The sequence below is a fragment of the Zingiber officinale genome, chromosome 2B, assembly GCF_018446385.1.
Source record: "Zingiber officinale cultivar Zhangliang chromosome 2B, Zo_v1.1, whole genome shotgun sequence".
In the NCBI taxonomy this organism is placed as follows: Eukaryota; Viridiplantae; Streptophyta; class Magnoliopsida; order Zingiberales; family Zingiberaceae; genus Zingiber; species Zingiber officinale.
The window spans coordinates 53,201,341-53,224,261 of record NC_055989.1 but is presented as its reverse complement, the minus strand read 5'-3'; the positions used below and the strand labels follow the sequence as shown (position 1 = coordinate 53,224,261).

The following is a 22,921-nucleotide window of genomic DNA, read 5'->3' as shown; positions in this document are numbered from 1 at the left end:
AGGGATCGTCCACCTTACGAACACGCCGAGGAGTAGGGGCAAGTTATCCCCGAACCTCGTACATCCTTGTTGTGTTAGTGGTGGGTTGTTTCTTTTCCTTGCATCAGTTTTCCTTTTGTTTATTTCCGCTGTGCTAACAAACTTTTGTGAGGAGATTAATTGAGTTTTTAGAGGAGGCTATTCACACCCCCCCTCTCTAGTCATCCGAAGGTCCTAACACTAGGTGGTCCTCATCTTGGAAGATCGTTGCCCACACAACGTCCGAGGTTAGAAGAGGAATACGGTAGAAGATCAAGAGGTCTTTCAAAAAGGTATAACTAGTATTTTCCTTTCCGCATCATACTAGTTATTTTTGGAAATAATACCAAATACAAGAGGCATGAGATTCTAGTATTTCGAATTTGTTTTCGATGTTGGGTTACAAAAAAGAAAAGTTTTATAAAAAATTAAAATCTTCCTTTTAACTACAAATAAGGAAAGATATCAAACCTTTATCTTAATCTTTTGTAGAAAGTTATAAAAGGAAATATTTAAATTTTAAACTCTCTTTTAAAACCATGAGGATGGTTACAAAAAAGGAAAGTTTTATCAAAAATTAAAATCTTCCTTTTAACTACAAATAAGGAAAGATATCAAACCTTTCTCTTAATCTTTTGTAGAAAGCTATAAAAGGAAAGATTTAAATTTTAAACTCTCTTTTAAAATCATGGCTTCCACATAAGGAAAGATTTAAATTTAAACTCCCTTTTTATTTTATTTTGGCCGGCCACCTAAGCTTGAGTTCAAGCTAGGGCTGGCCACAACTTGACCCATCATGCCTTTGTTTGGCTGGCCCTAGCTTGGGCTCCAAGCTAGGCTTGGCCGGCCACCTTAAGGTGGGTAAGAAGGTGGGTATAGGTGAGTATATGACTTTATAAATAAGAGGCTATGATAGGGACCGAGAGGAGGAATTAGTTTTGGTCTCCCGATGAACTTGAGCTTCCCGTGTTCGCGTCGAACACCCAACTCAAGTTCATCAATAATATCTCATTCCACTAAATAGTTATTATTGAACTATCACACCAATCCCATATTACTATATGGGCTCATTCTTATCATGAGTGTATTAATCTCCCTGTGTTTAAGATATCGAATGTCCACTAATTAAATGAGTTACTAACAACTTACTTAATTAATATCTAACTCTAAGAGTAGTACCACTCAATCTTATTGTCATATCAGACTAAGTCCACCTGCAGGGTTTACATGACAATCCTTATAAGCTCCTCTTGGGGACATTATCAACCTAGATTACTAGGACACAGTTTCATTCTATAATCAACAACACACCATATAAATAATATCATTTCCCAACTTATCGAGCCTATTGATTTATCGAACTAAATTGCACCCTTTGATAAATTAAAGAAATGAATATTGAGTATATGTGTTTGTTATTATTGTAAGGTGATCGATGGCCGGCTTGAAGGGGGGTTGGATAGACGGCGCTCCCAAATCACTTTCTTCTCTACAAGGTGTTAGTGCGTAGCGGAATATACTAAACAAAAACAATAAGAACAAGCAAGAAAGAACAAACGCTAACACAAATCCTTTACGTGGTTCGGAGATTGCTTGCTCCTACTCCACGGCGTGTCCTTGAGGTGGACGAACCCTTGATCCTTCGGTGGATCAATCCCTGGCAATCTCCGGCTAGCTCTTACTCCTTCTCGGTGGAGTACAACCTCTCACAAGGTTCTCTTCCTCTTACAAGATGAACTTAGGTTTAGGAGGAAGAGAGTAGGCTTGGAAGCTTTGGGTAATGACAAGGAGTGATTCAACAATAATCAGTTACCAACTTCAAGCCCCAAAGCTTCCTTTAAATAAGAGGAGAGAGTTGATCATCATATCAACTCATCTCAGCACAGTCGACTGACAAAACCATCAGTTGACTGGTGTTACCATTAGAGGTAGCCAACGGCTACTTTGCAGCACCAACGGTTGGCCAACGGTCATTTATCAGTCGACTACATGTTTTATCAGTCGATTGGTCGCTACCGATTGAGCGAACAGAATGCTTCTGTTCGCTGCCAGTCGACTGCACAGTCGACTGGTGCAGTCGACTGCTAAAACATGCAGTCGACTGGTGCAGTCGACTGCTAAAAGTTGCAACCGACTGGACTGCACCTTGTTACACACTTACACTCATCCTCTCCGGAGTCGCCCTTGAAGTCCTCTTCCTTGGCCTTCATCCCTCAGATGCACCCGAGCCCGCGGCTCCTCTCCGTGCCATCCTTCACGTTGCCTTGAAGTCTGCTTCCCTTGGCTCCACTCCGTTGCTCCTCGTCCGGTGATCCCTCGGATGTCTTCCACACCACCTTCACCGACTCAAGGATCTGAGCCCTAGGATGAGCTTCCCAAGCTTAGCTGCACCAAGCTTCTCATGTGCGTTTCACCAAGCCCTACAAGACTCAAACACACATATCAAACACATATAAAAGCCTAACTTAAACTCTTTGACACACACATCAAAACCATAATCATATCGATCAAGCATAGGTCGATTGCACCAATAATTATATCATGATTAAGAGCACACACTTCCATAATAACAAAGGTCTTGTTCTTTTATGCAGTCAGTATAAAAAGAACTTACCTTAAATGATCCTGCTCAATACACTCAGAGTGTACTAGTGTAACTTTATAGTTAAGATAAACTAATACCAAATTACACTACGACTATTCCAATGGTTTGTTCCTTTCCATCTTAGTCGTGAGTAACTTTTTTATAACTTATAAGGAAATGATAACATGATCTTCTGTGTGTGACACCACACACCATGTTATTTACAATATAAATTAATTGAACAACTAAACTTAGCATAAAAATGAAGACATTTGACCAATGTGATTCTTTATTTCAAAAATAAATGTTTACAAAAAGCTAGGCTTTTAGTATACACTCTAATAATCTCTCACTTATACTAAAAGACTATGCTGCCATATACCCTGCCATACATCTGATTCCCAACCCCTCAACATGCCCATCAAAATCTCTTGCCTTAAGGGCCTTAGTGAAAGGATCTCCCAGGTTATCATCTGATGCAATCTAGGCGGTAACAACTTCTCCTCATTATACGATGTCTCGTATTGGGTGGTACTTGCGCTCTATGTGTTTACTTGTCTTATGGGCTCGTGGTTCCTTCGAATTTGCTACTGCACTACTTCTTATCACAATACACTGTAATAATTTTGGGCAAACCAGGAATCATATCTAAGTCCATCATGAAGTTACTGAGCCATCCAGCTTCTATGGCTGCCTCAGAGGCTGCCACATACTCAACTTCTATGGTGGAGTCTGAAAAGCATCTATGCTTAACACTTCTCCATTGTTATGGCTTTACCTCCTAAAGTAAATACAAAATCCCGAGGTTGACTTACTATTATCCCTATCTGATTGGAAGTCAAAATCTGTGTATCTCATAGGGAACAAAGCATCTGCCTTGTAAACTAGCATATAATCTCTAGTCCCTCTAAGGTACTTTAATATATGTTTTACGGTAGTCCAGTGTCCCGGTCCTGGGTTACTTTGATATCTGCTAATCATGCCCATGATAAAATAGATATTAGGTCTCATGCATAGCATACATTAGGCTTCCTATAGCTGAAGCATAAGGAACTGCCTTCATTTCTTCTATTTCTTTTGATGTCTTCGGAGACATCTCTTTAGATAAATATACTCCATGCCCAAAAGGTACAAAAACCTTTTATGGAGTCTTGCATGCTAAAATGATCTATGATAGTATCGATATATGAAGTTCGGGATAAGCACAACGTTCCTTTCTTATGATCCCTTATTACTTTGATCCCAAGAATATGTGTGCATTCACCCAAGTCCTTCATATCGAATTGCTTGGACAACCATACCCTTACTTCTGACAACACTTTGATATTGTTTTTAACTATAAAAAATGTCATCTATGTATAGTACAAGAAATACCATCACGTTTCCATCACACTTCTTGTATACACAAGACTCATCCGGACACTTAATAAATCCATACGACTGGATTACTTCATTAAATCGGATGTTCCAAGATCTTGAAGCTTGCTTCAGTCCATAAATAAATCGATTTAGCTTGCACACTAGATGTTCTTTGTCTTTTTCAATGAACCCCTTTGGTTGCTTCATATGGATGTTTTCTTCAAGACTTCCATTAAGGTAAGCTGTCTTGACATCCATTTGCCAAACCTCATAATCCATATGAGGGGTAATGGATAAGAGTATCCGGATAGACTTAAGCATGGCCACCAGCGAAAAAGTTTTCTCATAATTAATTCCCTCTTTCTGAGTGTACCCTTTCGCAACAAGCCTTGCTTTGAAGGTTTTCACCTTCCCATCTGTCCCTCTTTTCCTTTTGTAGATCCACTTACATCAAACGACTTTTACACCATTTGGTGGTTCTACAAGCTCCCAGACCTTGTTAGAATATATAGATTCTATTTCAGAATTCATCGCTCTTTGCCAAGATACTCTTTATCTTGGAATGCTTTGTCATATGTCCGGTGATCAGGTTCATGTTCACCAGGGATCAAATCCGAAGCCTCTCCCAAAAACATGAATCTTTCAGGTTGCCTCACAACCCTCCCACTACGACGAGGCACTGTCTGTGCATCATTTGTGACACGTGTTGCAGTTTCTTGTGAAAGTTCATCTCGTACTGTTGGTACTAGACTAGACGTGTCTTCTCTAATTTCTTCTAGAACAATTTCACTCATGAGCTTATGGTTCATTACATAATCTTCCTCTAAAAATTGAGTATTGTTGCTAACAATGATCTTCTGATTTTTAAGATTATAAAACAAACCACCTTTCGTTCCCTTAGGATATCCTAAACAGACAAACTTCTGTACGTGATTCCAACTTGTCAGTATCTCCCTTCAGCACATGTGTTGGACTACCCCATATCTGAATATGACTCAGACTAGGCTTACGCCCATTCCACAATTCCATGGAAGTAAAGGGTACTGATTTAGAAGGTATCATATTCAGAATGTACACTGCTGTTTCCAGAGCATATCCCCAAAACGAACTTGGTAATTCCGAATAGCTCATCATCGATCTAACCATTCTCATAAGAGTCATATTCATTCGTTTTGCCACACCATTCTGTTGGTGTATTCCAAGTGCAGACAATTGGGATTGAATCTCGGCCTCTGATAAGTAATTCCTAAACTCTCTAAAGAGGTATTCGCCACCACGATCAGACCGTAGTGTCTTAATACTTTTACCATGGCATTTCTCCAAAGAGGGATGCTAGGAAACAATGCTTCCTATCGCTTCTTCTTCTCCAAGCAAAATCCGGCCACCAAGATCTCTCCAAGAAGATGATGTCGCCGACCACTTAAGAAGAAGAATAGGGGAAGAGGAAGAAGAGAGGGTCGGCCACCACAAGGAAGAGAGGAATAATAAAAGATAGATTGTTTTGAGGTGAGGCACCTCTACCCTCTCTTTTATATTCCTTGGTCTTGGCAAATAAGGAAAGTTTTAATAAAAACTTCCTTATTTTCCTTGCCAATGAAAGGAAAATTTAATTGATAAAAAAAAATTCCTTTTCTCTTATTAATGTGGCCGGTCATATCAAATCCTCCAAGGAAAGAAAGTTTTAAACATAAAATTAAAACTTCCTAATTTGTTTCCGGAAATTTTTAAAATAAAAATTTCTCTTTTAAAAATTCCCTTCATGGTTGGTTATAAAAGAAAATTTTTATAAATTAAAATCTCTCTATTAAAACATATGGATGATTTACAAAAAGGAAAGTTTTCTCTAAAATTAAAATCTTCCTTTTAACTGCAAATAAGGAAAGATATCAAATCTTTCTCTTAATCTTTTGTAGAAAGCTATAAAAGGAAAGATTTAATTTTAAAACTCTCTTTTAAAATCATGAGGATGGTTACAAAAAAGAAAAGTTTTATCAAAAATTAAAATCTTCCTTTTAACTACAAATAAGGAAAGATATCAAACCTTTCTCTTAATCTTTTGTAGAAAGTTATAAAAGGAAATATTTAAATTTTAAACTCTCTTTTAAAACCATGAGGATGGTTATAAAAAAGGAAAGTTTTATCAAAAGTTAAAATCTTCCTTTTAACTACAAAAAGGAAAGATATCAAACTTTTCTCTTAATCTTTTGTAGAAAGCTATAAAAGGAAAGATTTAAATTTTAAACTCTCTTTTAAAACCATGGCTTCCACATAAGGAAAGATTTAAATTTAAATTCCCTTTTTATTTTATTTTGGTCGGCCACCTAAGCTTGGGTTCAAGCTAGGGCCGGCCACAACTTGACCCATCATGCCTTTGTTTGGTCGACCCTAGCTTGGGCTCCAAGCTAGGCTTGGCTGACCACCTTAAGGTGGGTAAGAAGTTGTGTATAGGTGGGTATATGACTTTATAAATAAGAGGCTACGACAGGGACCGAGAGGAGGAATTAGTTTTGATCTCCCGATGAACTTGAGCTTCTCGTGTTCGCCCTGAACACCCAACTCGAGTTCATCAATAATATCTTATTCCATTAAAGAGTTTATTATTGAACTACCGCACTAATCTCATATTCATATATGGGCTCCTTCTTATCATGAGTGTGTTAATCTCCATGTGTTTAAGATATCGAATGTTCACTAATTAAATGAGTTACTGACAACTCATTTAATTAATATCTAACTCCAAGAGTAGTACCACTCAACCTTATTGTCATGTCGGACTAAGTCCACCTGCAGGGTTTACATGACAATCCTTATAAGCTCCTCTTGGGGGCATTATCAACCTAGATTACAAGGACACAGTTTCATTCTATAATCAATAACACACCATATAAATAATATCATTTCCCAACTTATCGGGCCTATTGATTTATTGAACTAAATCGCACCCTTTGATAAATTAAAGAAATGAATATTGAGTATATGTGCTTGTTATTATATTATGATTAAAAGCACACACTTCCATAATAACAAAGGTCTTGTTCTTTTATACAGTCAGTATAAAAAAAACTTATCTTAAATGATCTTGCTCAATACACTCAGAGTGTACTAGTGTAAATTTATAGTTAAGATAAATTAATACCAAATTACATTACGACTATTCCAATGGTTTGTTCCTTTCTATCTTAGTCGTGAGTAACTTTTTATAACTTAAAAGGAACTGATAACATGATGTTCTGTGTATTACACCACACACCATGTTATCTACAATATAAATTAATTAAACAACTACACTTAGTATATAAATGTAGACATTTGTCCAATGTGATTCTTTATTTCAAAAATAAATGTTTACAAAAAGCTAGGCTTTTAGTATACACTCTAACAAGTTTTTATTTATACACTTGTGTATTTTCTTCTTGTTTGAGTATATCTTGTTGTGTGAGTTTTGTACGAGATTTCTCCACCTCCGGTAGTTACCGAGAAGAAGTGTTTTTTTAGTGGAGAATACTCGTGTGTGTGGATCCTTAGATTAGTCATTTCATCTTGAGGTGGATATCAAATAAATCCTAGTGTTATCATTACTTCAGTTACATTCTGCTGCATATCATCATCAAGGAGCAAGCAACGAAGTATGACGAGCTATTCACCCTCCCCCTAGCACCAACCGACCCTAACAGTCTTATGTGACAATTGATTAGGGGTAAGCATAATCAATTAGGAGGCATTGAAGGAACCCTAGAAAAGGAGTTTATGGAGATTTGAAGGACAGTTGTTCATGTTGGTTCTTAGTAATTCTAGAGCTAAATGTTACTGCATTTCCAAATCAACAAGAGGCATTTCTGAATAACAAAAGATTAAGAGCAAGGTGTTCATTGTATTTGCATTTACTTCCTTTTTTTTATTGTATTCTTATGCTCTCTTTTTGTATTCTCATGATTGAGCTTGTACGAGGTTTCTTCACCTCAGGGAAGGAGGTTTTCATAGCGCATTTATGAGAGTAAGGAATGGACCCTTGGGTTAGTCATCTCAAGGAGGTGGATATCAAGTAAAATGAAGGTGTTAATATTGCTTCAAGTTTTTTACTGCAAATCAAATTCAAAATAGCAAAAGAAGCTATTTACTATAAATGAAGTTTTTTACAGCAAATCAAACTCAAGTGATGCATGAACGTGTTGGAGGACATGGTCAAACCGTGCTTCTTGTTGGACATGTGTGCTCCAAGGCTACTTTGACTATGTTTAAGCTTTGAATTCATGTTTTGTCAATTAAAAAATGTACAAAGAGTAAATCTCCAAATATAAGGATAAAAATAATACAAAGGTAATGAATATATGTAAAATATACTCATGTAATGAAATAAATGCATGCAAAATAATACTAAAAATATACGTATTAATGCGGATATATTGGGGGGAGGGGCCCAAAGGGAATTAAGGAAAAGAAGAGGGGCATTCCAGTCTTTTGGCATTAGTAGGGTTTTGTTTTAAAAGGCAGCACTGTTCACGTAGTAGGGATCTTCTTCTTCCTCCGTGCTTTTTCCGCCGCCAAGATGAGGATGCACGGACTTGGCCTTCTTCGTTGCCTTCGACGCTGACAGCCCCGTGCCCTCACGACATTGTCTCATGCACGCCGGAGCCATCTCATGCATCGGCGTCACCTTCTCCGTAGCACACACGCGGTTGCCACTCCCCACCTCCTCCTCGCTGCGCCGCCACCGGATGGACTCTGCGTCGCCTTCGTCATGTAGCGCGCCCTCCAGAGCCACCCATGCTCTCCCTTTCCTCTCACCACCAACAACCTCCCACCGCCACCTCCCCTCTTTTCCGAGGCTGACACCCCCTTCGTTGTCTCCGGCATCGACGCCCCCTTTTATCGTCTCCGACGCCGGCTAGATCAGGGGTTCGCAGCCCTCTTCCTCCCCAGCGGCTCTATCACATCCAGCGGCCTCTGTCGCCGCCGCCGAGTCCAATGGCCACTGTCGCCACCTTTAGTGGTCGAGGCTGCACCCCGATGCCACCTCCAGCGACAGCCACCAGCCGGCCTACGGCCTTCGTCGAGGGGGTACAGCGCCATCATCTCTGTTGGCACTCCTATCAGGCGATGAGCCAGCTCTCGAGCCATCGCTGATCCAGCCTTCGCGCTACTGTTGTTGCACTCTACCTTTGTGACTTGCGTCTTGCACGATGTTTTGTGTTCCGGTCATCGAGCCGTTGTGTTTCGTATCACTATTATGATTGTGAGTTACTAGTATTATCCGACTTGCGTGTCGTGTCCCGACCCGCGAGCCGCTGTAGCATTCCGGCTCAAGAGCCGCCGTCATATTTCGGCCAACATGTCGCCTTTGGGATCCATGCTGCACTGGATTCCATGTTGTCGCTCCCAGATCTGGCTCCTCAGTTGATTCACACTCATCTACCCTTCAGGGTCGCGACGACTCGATCAGCCTCGCGATCAGCTCACCGATCCATCCGAGGGTGTACCCTCGGGGCCAGGGTACGTTCCCGTACTCATTATTCGTGTATTTCATTTCTCTACTATTATACGGCTACTTATATATTCGTGGGACCTGCCTCGATCATCGAGGTACCAGGGACCGGGGCAACCCGGTCGCTGACTATAAGTACTGTTGACCAGAGGACTTCTGACGACTTGGTTAACACAGAAGACAGCTCATCATCCGAGTCATGGAGATGCGGTCAACATTCCAGCCACGTCATTCTGATGACCCCGTCTTCTCAGATTCCCGACAGGATTATAATTGGTGTCGTCTGTGGGATCTCCGCCTGATCTAGAATGTGAAGATGGACGATGCTAGAAAATTCTGTCATACTCATGACCTTGGTGGGCTTCGACGAGCATACCATATTCTCCTCACTCCATGGGTATTCGAGAGTCGAGAAATTGAGTCAGATCCTCTGCTGGTCGGCATGTCAGTTTTTTTGTTATATTTTCTCTTTCGGACATGAGATTTGCCATAGTCCCTCGGTCGAAGGCCCCGTGCCAATCGGTCGGGCGTATATTGTATTGGAGTCACGGGTTCAATGTCGAAGACTCCCGTGTCGATCAGCTGGGATTATATTATATTATAGTCACGGGCTCAATGTCAAAGACTCCTGTGCCGATTAACCAGGATTATATTATATTAGAGTCGCGGGCTCAATGTCGAAGACTCCCGTGCCGATCGGCCAGGAGTATATTATATTAGAGTTGCGGGCTTAATGTCGAAGACTCTCGTGCCGATCGGCCAGGATTATATTATATTAGAGCCGCGGGCTCAATGTCGAAGACCCCGTGTCGATCAGCCGGGCGTACATTGTATTTGAGTCACGAGCTCAATGTCGAAGACCCTGTGCCGATCGGGCGAGCGTACATTGTATTTGAGTCATGAGCTCAATGTCGAAGACCCCGTGCTGATCGGCCGGGCGTACATTGTATTAGAGCCACGAGCTCAATGTCGAAGACCCCGTGCCTATCGGTCAGGTGTACATTGTATTTGAGTCACGAGCTCAATCCCGTATCGATCGACCAGGATTATATTATATTAGAGTCATGGGCTCAATGTCAAAGACTCTCGTGCCGATCGGTCGAGATTATACTATATTAGAGCCACAGGCTCAATGTCAAAAACTCCCATGCCGATCGGCCGGGATTATATTATATTAGAGTCGTGGTTTCAATGTCGAAGACTCCCATACCGATTGGTCGGGTTTGGGTTATATTAGAGCCACAGGCTCTATGAGTCGAGCGGCGACTATAAACCCTAGACTCAAGCGGCGACTATAAACCCCTGTGGAGACCGTCGAGCGACGATGTTAAACCCATGTGAAGGTCGTCACTGGTCTCGGACCAATCTTATCGGATATCCTATCTCCCCCGTTCAGGGTCGAGCTTTCATCACTGGTCTCAGAGCAGTCTTATTAGATATTATATCTCCTCCATTCGGGGTCGAGCGGTCTTCACTAGTCTCGGACCTGCTTATCGGATCTCATATCTCCCCCATTCGGGGTCGAGCGTTCTTCACTGTTCTCGGACAAGCTTATCGGATCTCATATCTCCCCTGTTCGGGGTCGAGCGGTCTTCACTGATTTCGGACCAGCTTATCGGATCTCATATCTCCCCCACTCGGGGTTGAGCGGTTGTCACTGGTCTCGGACCAGTTTATCCCATCTCATATCTCCCTCATTCGGGGTCGAGCGATCGTCACTGGTCTAGGACCAGCTTATCCCATCTCATATCTCCCCCATTCGGGGTCGAGCGATCTTCACTGGTCTCGGACCAGCTTATCGGATCTTATATCTCCCCCGTTCGGGGTCGAACGATTTTCACTGGTCTAGGACCAGCTTATCGGATCTCATATTTCCCCCGTTCGGGGTCGAGCGGTCTTCACTGGTCTCGGACCAACTTAGCAGATTCCCTTATCTCCCCCGTTCGGGGTCGAGCAATCCCCATTAGTTACAGACCAACTTATCAGAGCGTCCATCTCTCCCGTTTAGGGTCGAGTTATCTCCAATGATCTCGGATAGAAGTATCTCCACTGATCTCGGACCATCGCATCGCCACTGGTCTAGGACTGAAGTATCTTCACTGATGTCAAGCCAGAGTATCCTGCAAGTTCCATGCTCTTCGATCGCATGAGCCTCGCACCCACTTGGGACGCCGACATTGTGATTTTCACGCTCGCGATCCTCTCACACTCGATATCATCCCACTTAGTACTACTCGATTATCGGGCCAGCATTCTACGATCGCTCAGTCGACATTTTCTGGGCCACTCGTTCAGCACTGGCATAGTTGTCCAATCGGTATCGATCAACCATTCGTTCGGCCACACACTTAAACTACTTGGGTCGAGCACTCAACATTCTCTAGATGATCTAATCAACATTTTATGATCGATTGGCTGACATTTTCTCAATCGCCCGCTCAGCACCTCCCGCTCGTCTGCTCGGTATTTCGCGTATCACTCGGTAGGCTATCATTTTACTTGTCGCTCGCTTGATGTTTTGTCGCTCGCTCGACAGCTGGCCGGTTATCAACTCGGTACTATTTTTTCATAGTTCGCTCAGCATCGCTACCGCCTCTCGTGCGACACCATTACTATAGGGACCGCCCGCGTGGCATTATACGAGGGGTTCAGCAATTTGACTCTATTATCGAGAGTGATTTAGCCTTTGCGACAGACTATCTATCCAGTCAGACTTACGTCTCCTTCGACTAGACTTGAATGGAAGGCTTGTGATGCAGATATATTGGGGGAGGGGCCTAAAGGGAATTAAGGAAAAGAAGAGGGGCATTCCGATCTTTTGGCATGAGTAGGGTTTTGTTTTAAAAGGCAGCACTGTTCACGCAGTGGGGATCTTCTTCTTCCTCCGTGCTTTTTCCGTCGCAAGGATGAGGATGCACGGACTTGGCCGTCTTCGTTGCCTCTGACGCCAGCCAAGTCCGACGTCGGTAGCCCCGTGCCCTCACGACGCTGTCTCATGCACGTCGGAACCATCTCATGCATCGGCGTTGCCTTCTCCATAGCACACACGCGGTTACCACTCCTCTCCTCCTCCTCGCGGCGCCGCCACCGGACGGACTCGGCGCCGCCTTCCTCACGCAACGCGCCCTCCGGAGCCACCCATTCTCTCCCTTTCCTCTCGCCACCAGCAACCTCCCGCCGCCACCTCCCCTCTTTTTCGAGGTCGACGCCCCCTTCGCTGTCTCCGGCACCGACGACCCCTTTTGTCGTCTCCGACGCCGGCCAGATCGGGGGTCCGCAGTCCTCTTCCTCCCCAGCAGCTCTGCCGCATCCAGCGGCCTCTGCCACCACCGAGTCCAGCGCCCACTGCTGCCACCTCTAGTGGTCAAGGCTGCCCTCCGATGCCATCTCCAGCGACAGCCACCAGTTATCCTACGACCTTCGTTGAGGGGGTACAGCGCCATCGTCTCTGTTGGCACTCCTATCGAGCGATGAGCCAGCTCTCGAGCCATCGCTGATCCGCCCTTCGGGCTACTGCTGTTGCACTCTACCTTTGCGACTTGCGTCTTGCACAGTGTGTTGTGTTCCGGCCATCAAGTCGTTGTGTTTCGTATCGCTATTATGATTGTGAGTTACTGGTATTATCCGACCTGCGTGTCGTGTCCCGGCCCGCGAGCCGCTGTAGTATTCCGCTTCAGGAGTTGTCGTCATATTTCGGCCGACATGCCGCCTTTTGGATCCATGCTGCACTTGATTCCATACCGTCGCTCCCAGATCCGGCTCCTCAGTTAACTCACACTCATCTACCCTTCAAGGCCATGACGACTCGATCAGCCTCGCGATCAGCTCACCGATCCATCCGAGGGCGCCCCCCGGGGCCAGGGTATGTTCCCGTACTCATTATTCGTGCATTTCATTTCTCCACTATTATACAGCTGCTCATATATTCGTGGGGTCCGCCTCGAGCACTGAGGTACCAAGGACCGGGGCAACCCGGTCGCTAGCTACAGGTACTGTTGACCAGAGGACTTCTGACGACTTGGTCAACATAGAAGATAGCTCACCATCCGGGTCATGGAGACGTGGTCAACATTCCAGCCACGTCATTCTGACGACTCCGTCTTCTCAGATTCCTTACAGGTTCACGTATGAAACACATAATAGTAGAATTTTGATGATAGACTTCACTAACAATTACTTCAGTGATTATTAATTATAAGGTAATATATGATAATAAATTTTGATAATAAAATAGATGTAGTAACTGTTTTAAACTTTGTAAAAAACAAGGGCTTCATTTCTAATTTTAAGTAGAAATTTACTTCGTAACCTGTATTTGATAAAGTAATTAGTTTTAAAATAAAATTTATATTTTTAAATAATGGAGTAATAAGTTTGAACCGGTTATATTTGTTCACCCGATTTGCACTTTACTAAAACCCAAGGCGTGCCATCTATTTTTCTCCAACACCGACTGATTCTTTCTCTTCTTCTTCGCGGCGACCTCTGTTTTCCCCGATTAGTCCCTCGAGGGCCAGGGAGAAGGAGAAGCTCCTAGAGAGGTCACTGCAAAACCCAATTTCCATCCCTCACTTCCTCTAGCATATTTACTGGTTAAAATCTAGCTTGAATCTTCCATAATCTATGCCACTAAGCTTCCCGCTTATCCTCTCTCCACTTCAATGTCAAAGTCCCATGGGTAATGGGTTCTGTTCTTTCTACTCCTATTCAATCTGGATTCTAACCCTCCTCCCTCTTTTCTTCATAGTCTTTGGCAAAGTTCCAGAGGAACTGGTAATTTCCAAGAAATTGGGGCATCTCTTTGAAAGACGATTGAGAGAGAGAGAGAGTAAAGAGAAGAGAGGAAGAAGGCAACAGAAGTCCCCTTCATAATCGACCACCATGGCGGGCAAGCCGCAGGCGGTGCGTGTCCTCTACTGCGGCGTCTGCAACATCCCTATGGAGTATTGCGAGTTCAGCCCTAACTTAGAGAAGTGCAAGCCTTGGCTCCGTACCCACGCTCCTGATATGTACCCTGATCCTCAAAGGTATCTTCCTCTTTGTCTTCACCACCTCCTTCTTGTATCTCTCCCTTTCCAATCCTTCACCGAGTGATAAATCTGGGTTAATTTTGGAAAACACAGACGCAGACAAAGATGCCTAGCAGATGAAGTCTGTGGCAATTTTGGGTTCCACTGACGCAAGGGGAGATGCTGGCAGGGCTCCTTCAGGTTATTCATGATGCTTACTTTTTGTTTTTTTTCTTATTCATTTCTGTATCCATCTTCATGAAGTGAGCTCTCGGTATTCTAATCTACCTTTTCATTGAAATTTAATCAATGATGGGGATTTCTTTGAAATGTTGGTCTATAAATCAACTTTAGAAACAAAATCAATAATCTGATATTGGAGTAGTTTAATTTGTCGCCTAGGTCGGAAAGAATTCCTGTGGCGCATGCTCACAATCAGTAATTATAAATAGGATACTATTTTTGAATAATTTCTTGTGTATTTCTTTTAGCACCATCAATTCTTTTGATTCCAACCATTGCATATCTAGGGTTTAGTTATCAGTGTCACTTTAGATGTCCCTCATCGAACCTTGTTTCTCTCTTTCTTTGTTTAAAATTCTGAATTTCTTGAATAGGTAGGTAGTGCTTCAGCATCTAAGCAAGAAGAAGTAAAACGCCTTATTGGTGGTAAGATAAAGAAGAAGGTGAGTTATGTAAATTTCGTTTTGTTTTATCTCAACTTAGGAGATGCAAATCATGTCTTTTTGAGTTTTATCAAATAAATAATTGTCATCTTTGACTAAGGATATTATTATGCACAAAGTTTATTACTCTTAGAAATAATGTGTGTATACCTCCAAACATATTTATATTTCAAAATTTTCAATTGACCATACAAAGAGCTTCAGAGACTGAATTATTTATTGTGACTTTGTGAATTATTCATCTATGAACAAAGTCAAAGAATTTGAGATTGATTGCAAAATGGATACACAATTCTTGTCTGGTGATTAACTAACCTGTATAATGAAAAATATATATCCATGCATTTGAGCTTGTTGGTAAGCCTTCTGACTAGTTTATCAGTGCCAGCTTATCTCAATCGTAATCTCAATATTGGATTATTTTTGTTATTTGTTTAACCTTTTATGTTGTCAAGTGTATATCAATATAAATTACCTAAAGGCCCTATTCATTGTTATTCATCTTGGCCCATCTAGCTAAAATGAACTAACTTGTCAATTTACATTTCTTCATATATTGGTAACACACTAAGTCCATCGAATTATCCATTTAGTTATTGGTTTCTTTTCATGGTATCGACTTCATGCAATCCTCCATAGTTTTACTCAAAATGGTTTATTAAGTAGAGTTAGGACAGACTTCAATTTGTGCAACATTTTTATGTTATAATGATTAAAATTGATAGGTTCACTGTGATCATGATTTTGTAGAAGATCTAAATTGTGGTATGATAGAGTTTGAAGCTTGAGTGATGTGAAACCTTAGATCAGGAGGATAATCAATGTAATTAGGTTTCCTAAATCTAAATCTTCACATGTTTTAGTTAATGTTGTATTCTTAATGATTTTTGCAATAATATGCTAATTAGGATTAGCTTATTTTGATCTAGGAGAAACAAGAACTTATTATTGAAAAGATTGTTTGCAATAAGTACAAAAGTGTTATTGTTGTGAAAGGCCTTGAACTATTTGGTGAGTGACAGTCAAACAATATTATTTACAACTAAATTTGAGAAATGAGAAATCTGAACATATTACAGATATTACTATTTACTCCATTATTTATAATTTATGAGATTTTTTTAGGTGTAAAACTGAGTGATGCATCAAAGAAGCTGGGTAAAAAGTTTGCTATAGGAGCTTATGTTGTCAAGGTGAGCAAGCAACCTAGCATTGTTTAGTTGATGGAGGAAATGTTTTTGTGTTGTCTAAATACTAACTTCTGGTTTATTAATTTCAGGGACCAACCGAGAAAGAATAGATTGATGTGCAAGGAAATTATTGCTTACGATATTATGAAATTCATTTATATGATTCCTTACAGAGGTCTACATTTCTGTACGGCCATTAAGATTTGCTAGAAGTTCAATTACTAATTTAGCACCAGATTATTTAGGATAAAAGTTATGTGATTTGAAGTAGAAGGTCAGAGCTGCTAATTTAGCACGAGATCTGCTAGACTGTGGTTTCTAGTATATTTTAACCAGATAGTAAGATTTTGCTGCATAAGAGGGTGATTCAATTGTTTATTTTGATTAGTTTTTTATGATTGGTTAAATGATGCACATATTGAGTTCTGTATTTATTGTTAAAATGTAAAGTTATGATACTTGATATTTTTTATTAAGCTTGGTGCAGCTTGTTAGTTGTGGGACCTCAGTTTAAGATATTGTAGCATCTTATCATCCCGTTTCAACCAATGACATTATCACATGTTATCACTTAGTAGTAAACTAGTAATAAGCAATTACTTCATTAAATTAAAATGATGTTGCAATACACGGTGGTTATTTACTTCAATACTAAAATGTATTGAAATTAAATGATGAAGTAATAAAAAAACAAAATACTTCATCACATTAAAATTGTATGAAGTTAAAGAAAATATTTACTTCATCATAATTTAATAATTATGAAGTCGTCTCTTATTAATTGTTTCAGTATAATACAGAACAATGAAGTCTTTTAAATAAATTTTGTCAATAAATATAAATTGTGAAGTAACATAATATCAAATATTTTGACAAATATAAATTATGATAAAGTTATAGAATATATTTAAACTTAAACTCTGTGAAGTTACATATTATCTATTACTTCAACCTATTATAAAACAAATGATGTAAAAAATAAATGAAGTAAAAGATAAGCAATTAATGTAAATCGTAAAGTTACATATTATCAATTACTTTAACATTTTACAAAATTAATGAAGTAAAAGATATTTTTTTATTTCAACATCGGTCCAATTTTAAACCGGTTTTGCCTCCTTGAACTAGTCAAAGACTTCACTTTTTCCTTAGATATGACTTCGGTGATAAGATAAAGTAAAATAATATCCTTTTACTTCACATGTGTCTACTTCGATAATTATTTATCTGCGACTTTGATGAATATACAAAGTCAATCAAGGAAATTCTATTAGTAACACATCAGAAGCTACAATAGATACTTATATCTTTTCCAAGTCTTAGATTTTTGGATTGATATTTACTCTACGCAATCCATGGATACAAGATGGAACTTTAGCCTCTCCGAATAATTAGGACTTATTCTTTAACTCTTTTTATAATTCATCGTATTATCGATTTACTAATCCTTATAGTATTGCTTCATTCATAAATGATAAATTTAATATTTATCTCCTTCAAGTGCTTCTATACATTCTCATTTTTTCTATAAATTTCTTTATTAGGGACACCTACAACAAAATTCTTCTATCAAGGATAGAGTTGTCTTACAACATACATTCCTTTGTTGGAGACAAAGTTTCTTATAATATATTTCATTTATCGAGGAAGAAGCCTCCTCCAATATACATTCCTCTATCAGGGATATAGTCTTCTACAATATACATTTATCTATTTGGGACAGAGTCATCTACTACATTCCTTTGTCAATACTGTAGATAATTCTAAATACATAAAAGACGACAAATTAAATTAATTAAAGCGGTAAAAACTTACAGCGATCTCTCGTAGATCCACAATCGGTAATGGCGAAACTCGCTGTCGGAAGAGCGATCACAGGATCGGAAAGCACTCCGCAATTCCACGAACCAAATCCCATCGCCTCAGATATTCTCTTTCCTCTTTCTGCATTACACTCTAATATTTCGCACCCTGATGATCCTTGGACGCATTATTTATAAAGGAAATGACCTAGGGGCAAAATGGACTTTTCCATTTAAAAGTAGTGGGGAACATGAGCATGTTCCCACGTCCACATTCTCTCCATTTCCTACATCTCCCACTCGTCCAAGGTAACTTAGACTAATTCATTCAGGTAAGTCACAAAAGACTTAATAAGTCACATACACTATTAGAGAGTTTGGTCGCATAGACTTTATAAGTCACATAGACTATTTGAGAATATGATCACAAGACCATATAAGAACATCCAATCCATACTTAGAGAAAATGGTTCGTGCGACAGCAAGCACACTGAGCGATAATTGCTAAGAAGATTATTACACTCTTACTTAGCCGCTCTTTGAGCAATCAATGCTAATAAAGTTGTTACACTTTACTTACCTACTCAAATAAATTAGAGACATACTCTTCATGGCGTATAGCCTCTTTCCTGGTGACACATAGCCTTTATCCAGGATCCATCCAATCTTCAAGTGACACACAACCATTATCTTGGAGATATCCATGTCTTGCTATTTATCCAAATTAAATAATTTTTATTTACATCAATATGAACATCTCTAATCCCTTATAATGACCATTATGTCAAGAGCATGTTCCATATCCAATATTCACATTCATTTCTATACATAGCAGAAATGGGTCGATCAGTGAATAATATCAAAAGATGTAAATATATTTAATCTTCCTTTTTAGCTAGAATCTATTCATTTTAATCAGTCTCTTTCATAGATATGCTCCATAGACCGAATCATACATAGCCATAGATATACGCTAAAGTAGCAAACACTGATTACAATTTCAAGTAAACAACTAAATAGTCACAAAGGCAAAAATTGAGATTAACATATAATCTCAAAAGTCTCACATAGTAGAGAAACATGGATTCATTCTGCTACTATCTTTATTGTCGCAATAGCATATGTGGTATGAATCACATGATACGATATTATTCTCTTTACTAAAAAGAATGCATGTTGTCTTCAAATTTAACATCGTACAGATTTTGATCTAGTTATACCTAATGTCTAATCCTTAATTCAACATATGAATTCTAATTTGGCTTTTAACAGGTTCAGTAAATGGTGGGTTCAATTACTTCGATCATTATTAACACATAAATGATCTCATCTTGACACAATTATCAAGGTGACCTCAACTTATGGATCTGTCTCTAATTTCAGCTACATAAGTTATTTCATAAGTAACGGTCTTACCCCTATTTGTACTTAACAAATAGAGATGATTGTCCATGTGAGTGGACCAATCTCCACCTGCCAACATGCTCAACGAGATCTTATATGAATGTAACAAATACAACATATACACTGAATAAATTATGACAAATGACACAATCATAACACAAAGTTTGATTGTTATTTCAATATTGTTACATTCTACGAAGTCCCAAAGACTTTACATGTTCTTTAAATGACTCTTTAGTCCTTGGCTTAGTAAAATGATCTGCAAGCATAGCACGTGTAGGGACATACTCAAGAATTACTTTTCTTTTAGATACAATATCTCTCACAAAATTATATTTAATTTCTATATGCTTGCCTTTGCTATGATATTTGGGATCCTTAGAAAAAACTATTGCAGCTTGACTGTCACAGTAGATAGTTACTGGACTCCCACTATTTTTAGCAATTTTCAGATGCTTCAGGAACCTTCTCAACTAGACTGCTTCTTGCACAGCAGCTGAACATACCACATATTCAGCTTCCATAGTCGACAAAGCTACACAAGCTTGTTTCTTGCCGTTTCAGGAGATGGTGCCACCATTCAGCAAGAATGCATAGCCTGATGTGGATTTTCTATCATCCAGGTCCCCAACCCAATCTGCATCTGAATAACCTTTCAGACTCATATCTGATCCTTGAAAACAAAGACAATAATCTATTATTGCATTTAGATATCTGAATATCTTTTTTACCGCCTTCCAGTGTCTCGATCCTGGGTTAGACTGGAAGCGACTGACTAAGCCCACAACATAGCTGATATTGGGACGTGTACACAACATAGTGTACATTAAACTACCAATAGCATTGACATATAGTTTTTTTTATTCATCTCAGCTATTTCCTCTGGAGTTTTAGAACACATACTCTTGCTCAACATAGTACTTTTCACAATAGGTGTATGTTCTATGTTGCAATTAGACATGCTGAAATGATATAATATCTTATTTATATAAGACTCTTGTGACAGACCCAAAAGTCTTTTAAGACGATCTCTTATGATCTTCAATCCTAAGATGTATTTAGCTTCTCCCATATCTGTTGTATCAAATTGTGATGACAACCACTTCTTGACTTCATTCACATATCCTATGTCATTTCCAGCTATCAGCATATCATCAACATATAATGATAAAATGACATACTTTCCTTTTCCCCTTTTCAGGAAAACACAATGATCCTCATTGATCATCTCGAAATCATAAGATAGAACGATTTCGTTAAATCTTATGTTCCATTGTCTTGACGCTTGCTTTAGCCCATATATAGACTTTCTAAGTCTACATACTTTCTGCTCTTGACCTTCAGCAATGAAACCTTCTGGTTGACCCATATAGATTTCTTCGTCAAGATCACCGTTAAGGAAAGCAGTTTTTACATCCATTTGATGTAATTCCAAGTCATAATGTGCCACAAAGGCCAAAATAACTTGTATTGACACAAATTTCACTACGGGAGAAAATGCCTCTTCAAAGTCAATACTCTCCATTTGGGTATATCATTTTGCAACTAAACGAGCTTTGTATCTGTTAATCAATCCATCAGCTTTCCTCTTTATTTTGAGAATCCACTTATTCCCAATAGCCCTTCGGCCCGGAGGTAGATCGACTAAGTCCCAAACATGATTATGAATCATGGACTCCATCTCTTCAACCATTGTAGTTTTCCATTTTTCTCTAACTCTACATCCCAATGCTTCTTCAATGGATTGAGGTTCGTCGTCGTCAATTGGAAGTGTAACCAATGCCTCATTCTCAATATCAAACATTTTCTTAGGTTTGATCTTATGAACACTTCTTCGTAAGTTAGGTTGTTGAGAAGTCAACTCATGACTCGACATATCACTCCCACTCGGTTAACTAGACTTAGGTGTCCCTTTTGACACCTCTCTTGTTGATAATATCTCATCCTCCTCAAATAGAGGAACATTTTTATCAACGTCACCTCTGATTGGGAACTCTGTTTCAAGAAAAGTCGCATCTCTCGAATCTATTTCGGAGATGGTTCCATCTAGTTGCTCACCTATGAAAACATAACCTTTGGAGGTCTCATGATATCTTATAAAGATACATTTCTTACCTCTAGGCCCTAATTTTCCATACTTGTAAGAACTATCATGAACATAAGCAGCTGCCCCCCAGGGTCTCAGATTGCTCAAATCTGATTTTCTGCCTGTCCAACGTTCATATGGGGTAAATGGAACTAACTTTGAAGACACTTTGTTAAGTATATAGGCTGCAGTTAATAATGCATCTCCCCAATAGGAGATTGGCAAATTAGCTTGCGTCATCATAAACCTAATCATTTCAAGAAGAGTCCTATTTCTTCTTTCAGCTACCCCATTTTGCTGTGGAGTTCCAGGGATTGTCAGCTGTCTAATAATCCCTCTATCATTACATATTATCTTGAACATATCAGACAAATACTCCCTCCGCGATCAGTACGTAAAGTCTTAACTTTACGTTCCATTTAATTCTCAACTTCGTTCATATAACGAATGAAGCAATCTAATGTTTCAAATTTGTGAGAAATCAAATACACATGACCGAACCTAGAGAAATCATCAATAAATATAATGAAATAGGAAGCTCCATGTCTAGCCTTCACATTCATTGGACCACAAATATCCGAATGAATTAACTTCAATGTTGATTCAGATCTAATAGCCTTACCAAATGGTTTCCTAGTTGCTTTTCCAGCAAGACAATGCTCACATATAGACAATTGAATCTTAACCCGAGTGTCTAATAGACCCTCTCTAGCCAACCAATTCATACGTTCTTATCCTATGTGTCCTAATCTAGCATGCCAAATCTCATCAATTATATCTACATCACTAGATAAAGTAATGTTTGAAAAACAACCATCAATAGCATAATTGACATCTAGTTCTACATCAAGAACCATAAAATCATTTGTTAAAAAATTATGTCTGATTGACACTGAGTCAATCTTAAGTTCAACAGACCGACTGCTCTTGAAAAGAATCAGAATCAGCTAACAACACTGAGCTAGCAACAAAATGCTCTTGAAAAGAAGATACACTTGGATTTACCTTTTTCGGCTCAGTGCACTCCCGAGCGAAGTGACCCTTCTTGCCACAATTAAAATAAGTCAACTTGTTTTTAGGTTTCTTTCCAGTCTTCTTTACTATTTTCTTGATTAGGCCCTGTCCCACAGTAGCAGCTTCCTGCTTCTTTCCCTTCCCTTTCTTGAACCATTTCTTTTTCTTGGATCCATATGATCCAACAGAACATACAGCCACATAGGCTTGTCCAGAAATCCTCGCGGATTCAACTCTCTCCGCCTCCAATTCTACATGGCGTGAGATATCAATGAAAGTCTTGATAC

General features: G+C 39.6%; 1 protein-coding gene across 4 annotated transcripts; it reads left to right on the top strand.

The window, feature by feature from the left end:
• Positions 1-13,874: 13,874 nt before the first annotated feature.
• On the top strand, positions 13,875-16,826 carry LOC122045646 (density-regulated protein homolog). Of its 4 annotated transcripts, XM_042605959.1 has the most exons (7): positions 13,875-14,121; positions 14,191-14,470; positions 14,567-14,653; positions 15,074-15,138; positions 16,068-16,149; positions 16,264-16,331; positions 16,418-16,826. In XM_042605959.1, the coding sequence occupies exons 3-7, from the start codon at positions 14,590-14,592 to the stop codon at positions 16,436-16,438; spliced, it is 300 nt and encodes a 99-aa protein (XP_042461893.1). In that variant the 5' UTR covers positions 13,875-14,121; positions 14,191-14,470; positions 14,567-14,589; the 3' UTR covers positions 16,439-16,826. The 4 variants fall into 4 exon arrangements, 1 of the variants encoding a protein (XP_042461893.1); XR_006130056.1 differs by lacking the exon at positions 16,068-16,149; XR_006130054.1 differs by lacking the exon at positions 16,068-16,149 and having other exon boundaries at positions 15,070-15,138.
• Positions 16,827-22,921: the final 6,095 nt, after the last annotated feature.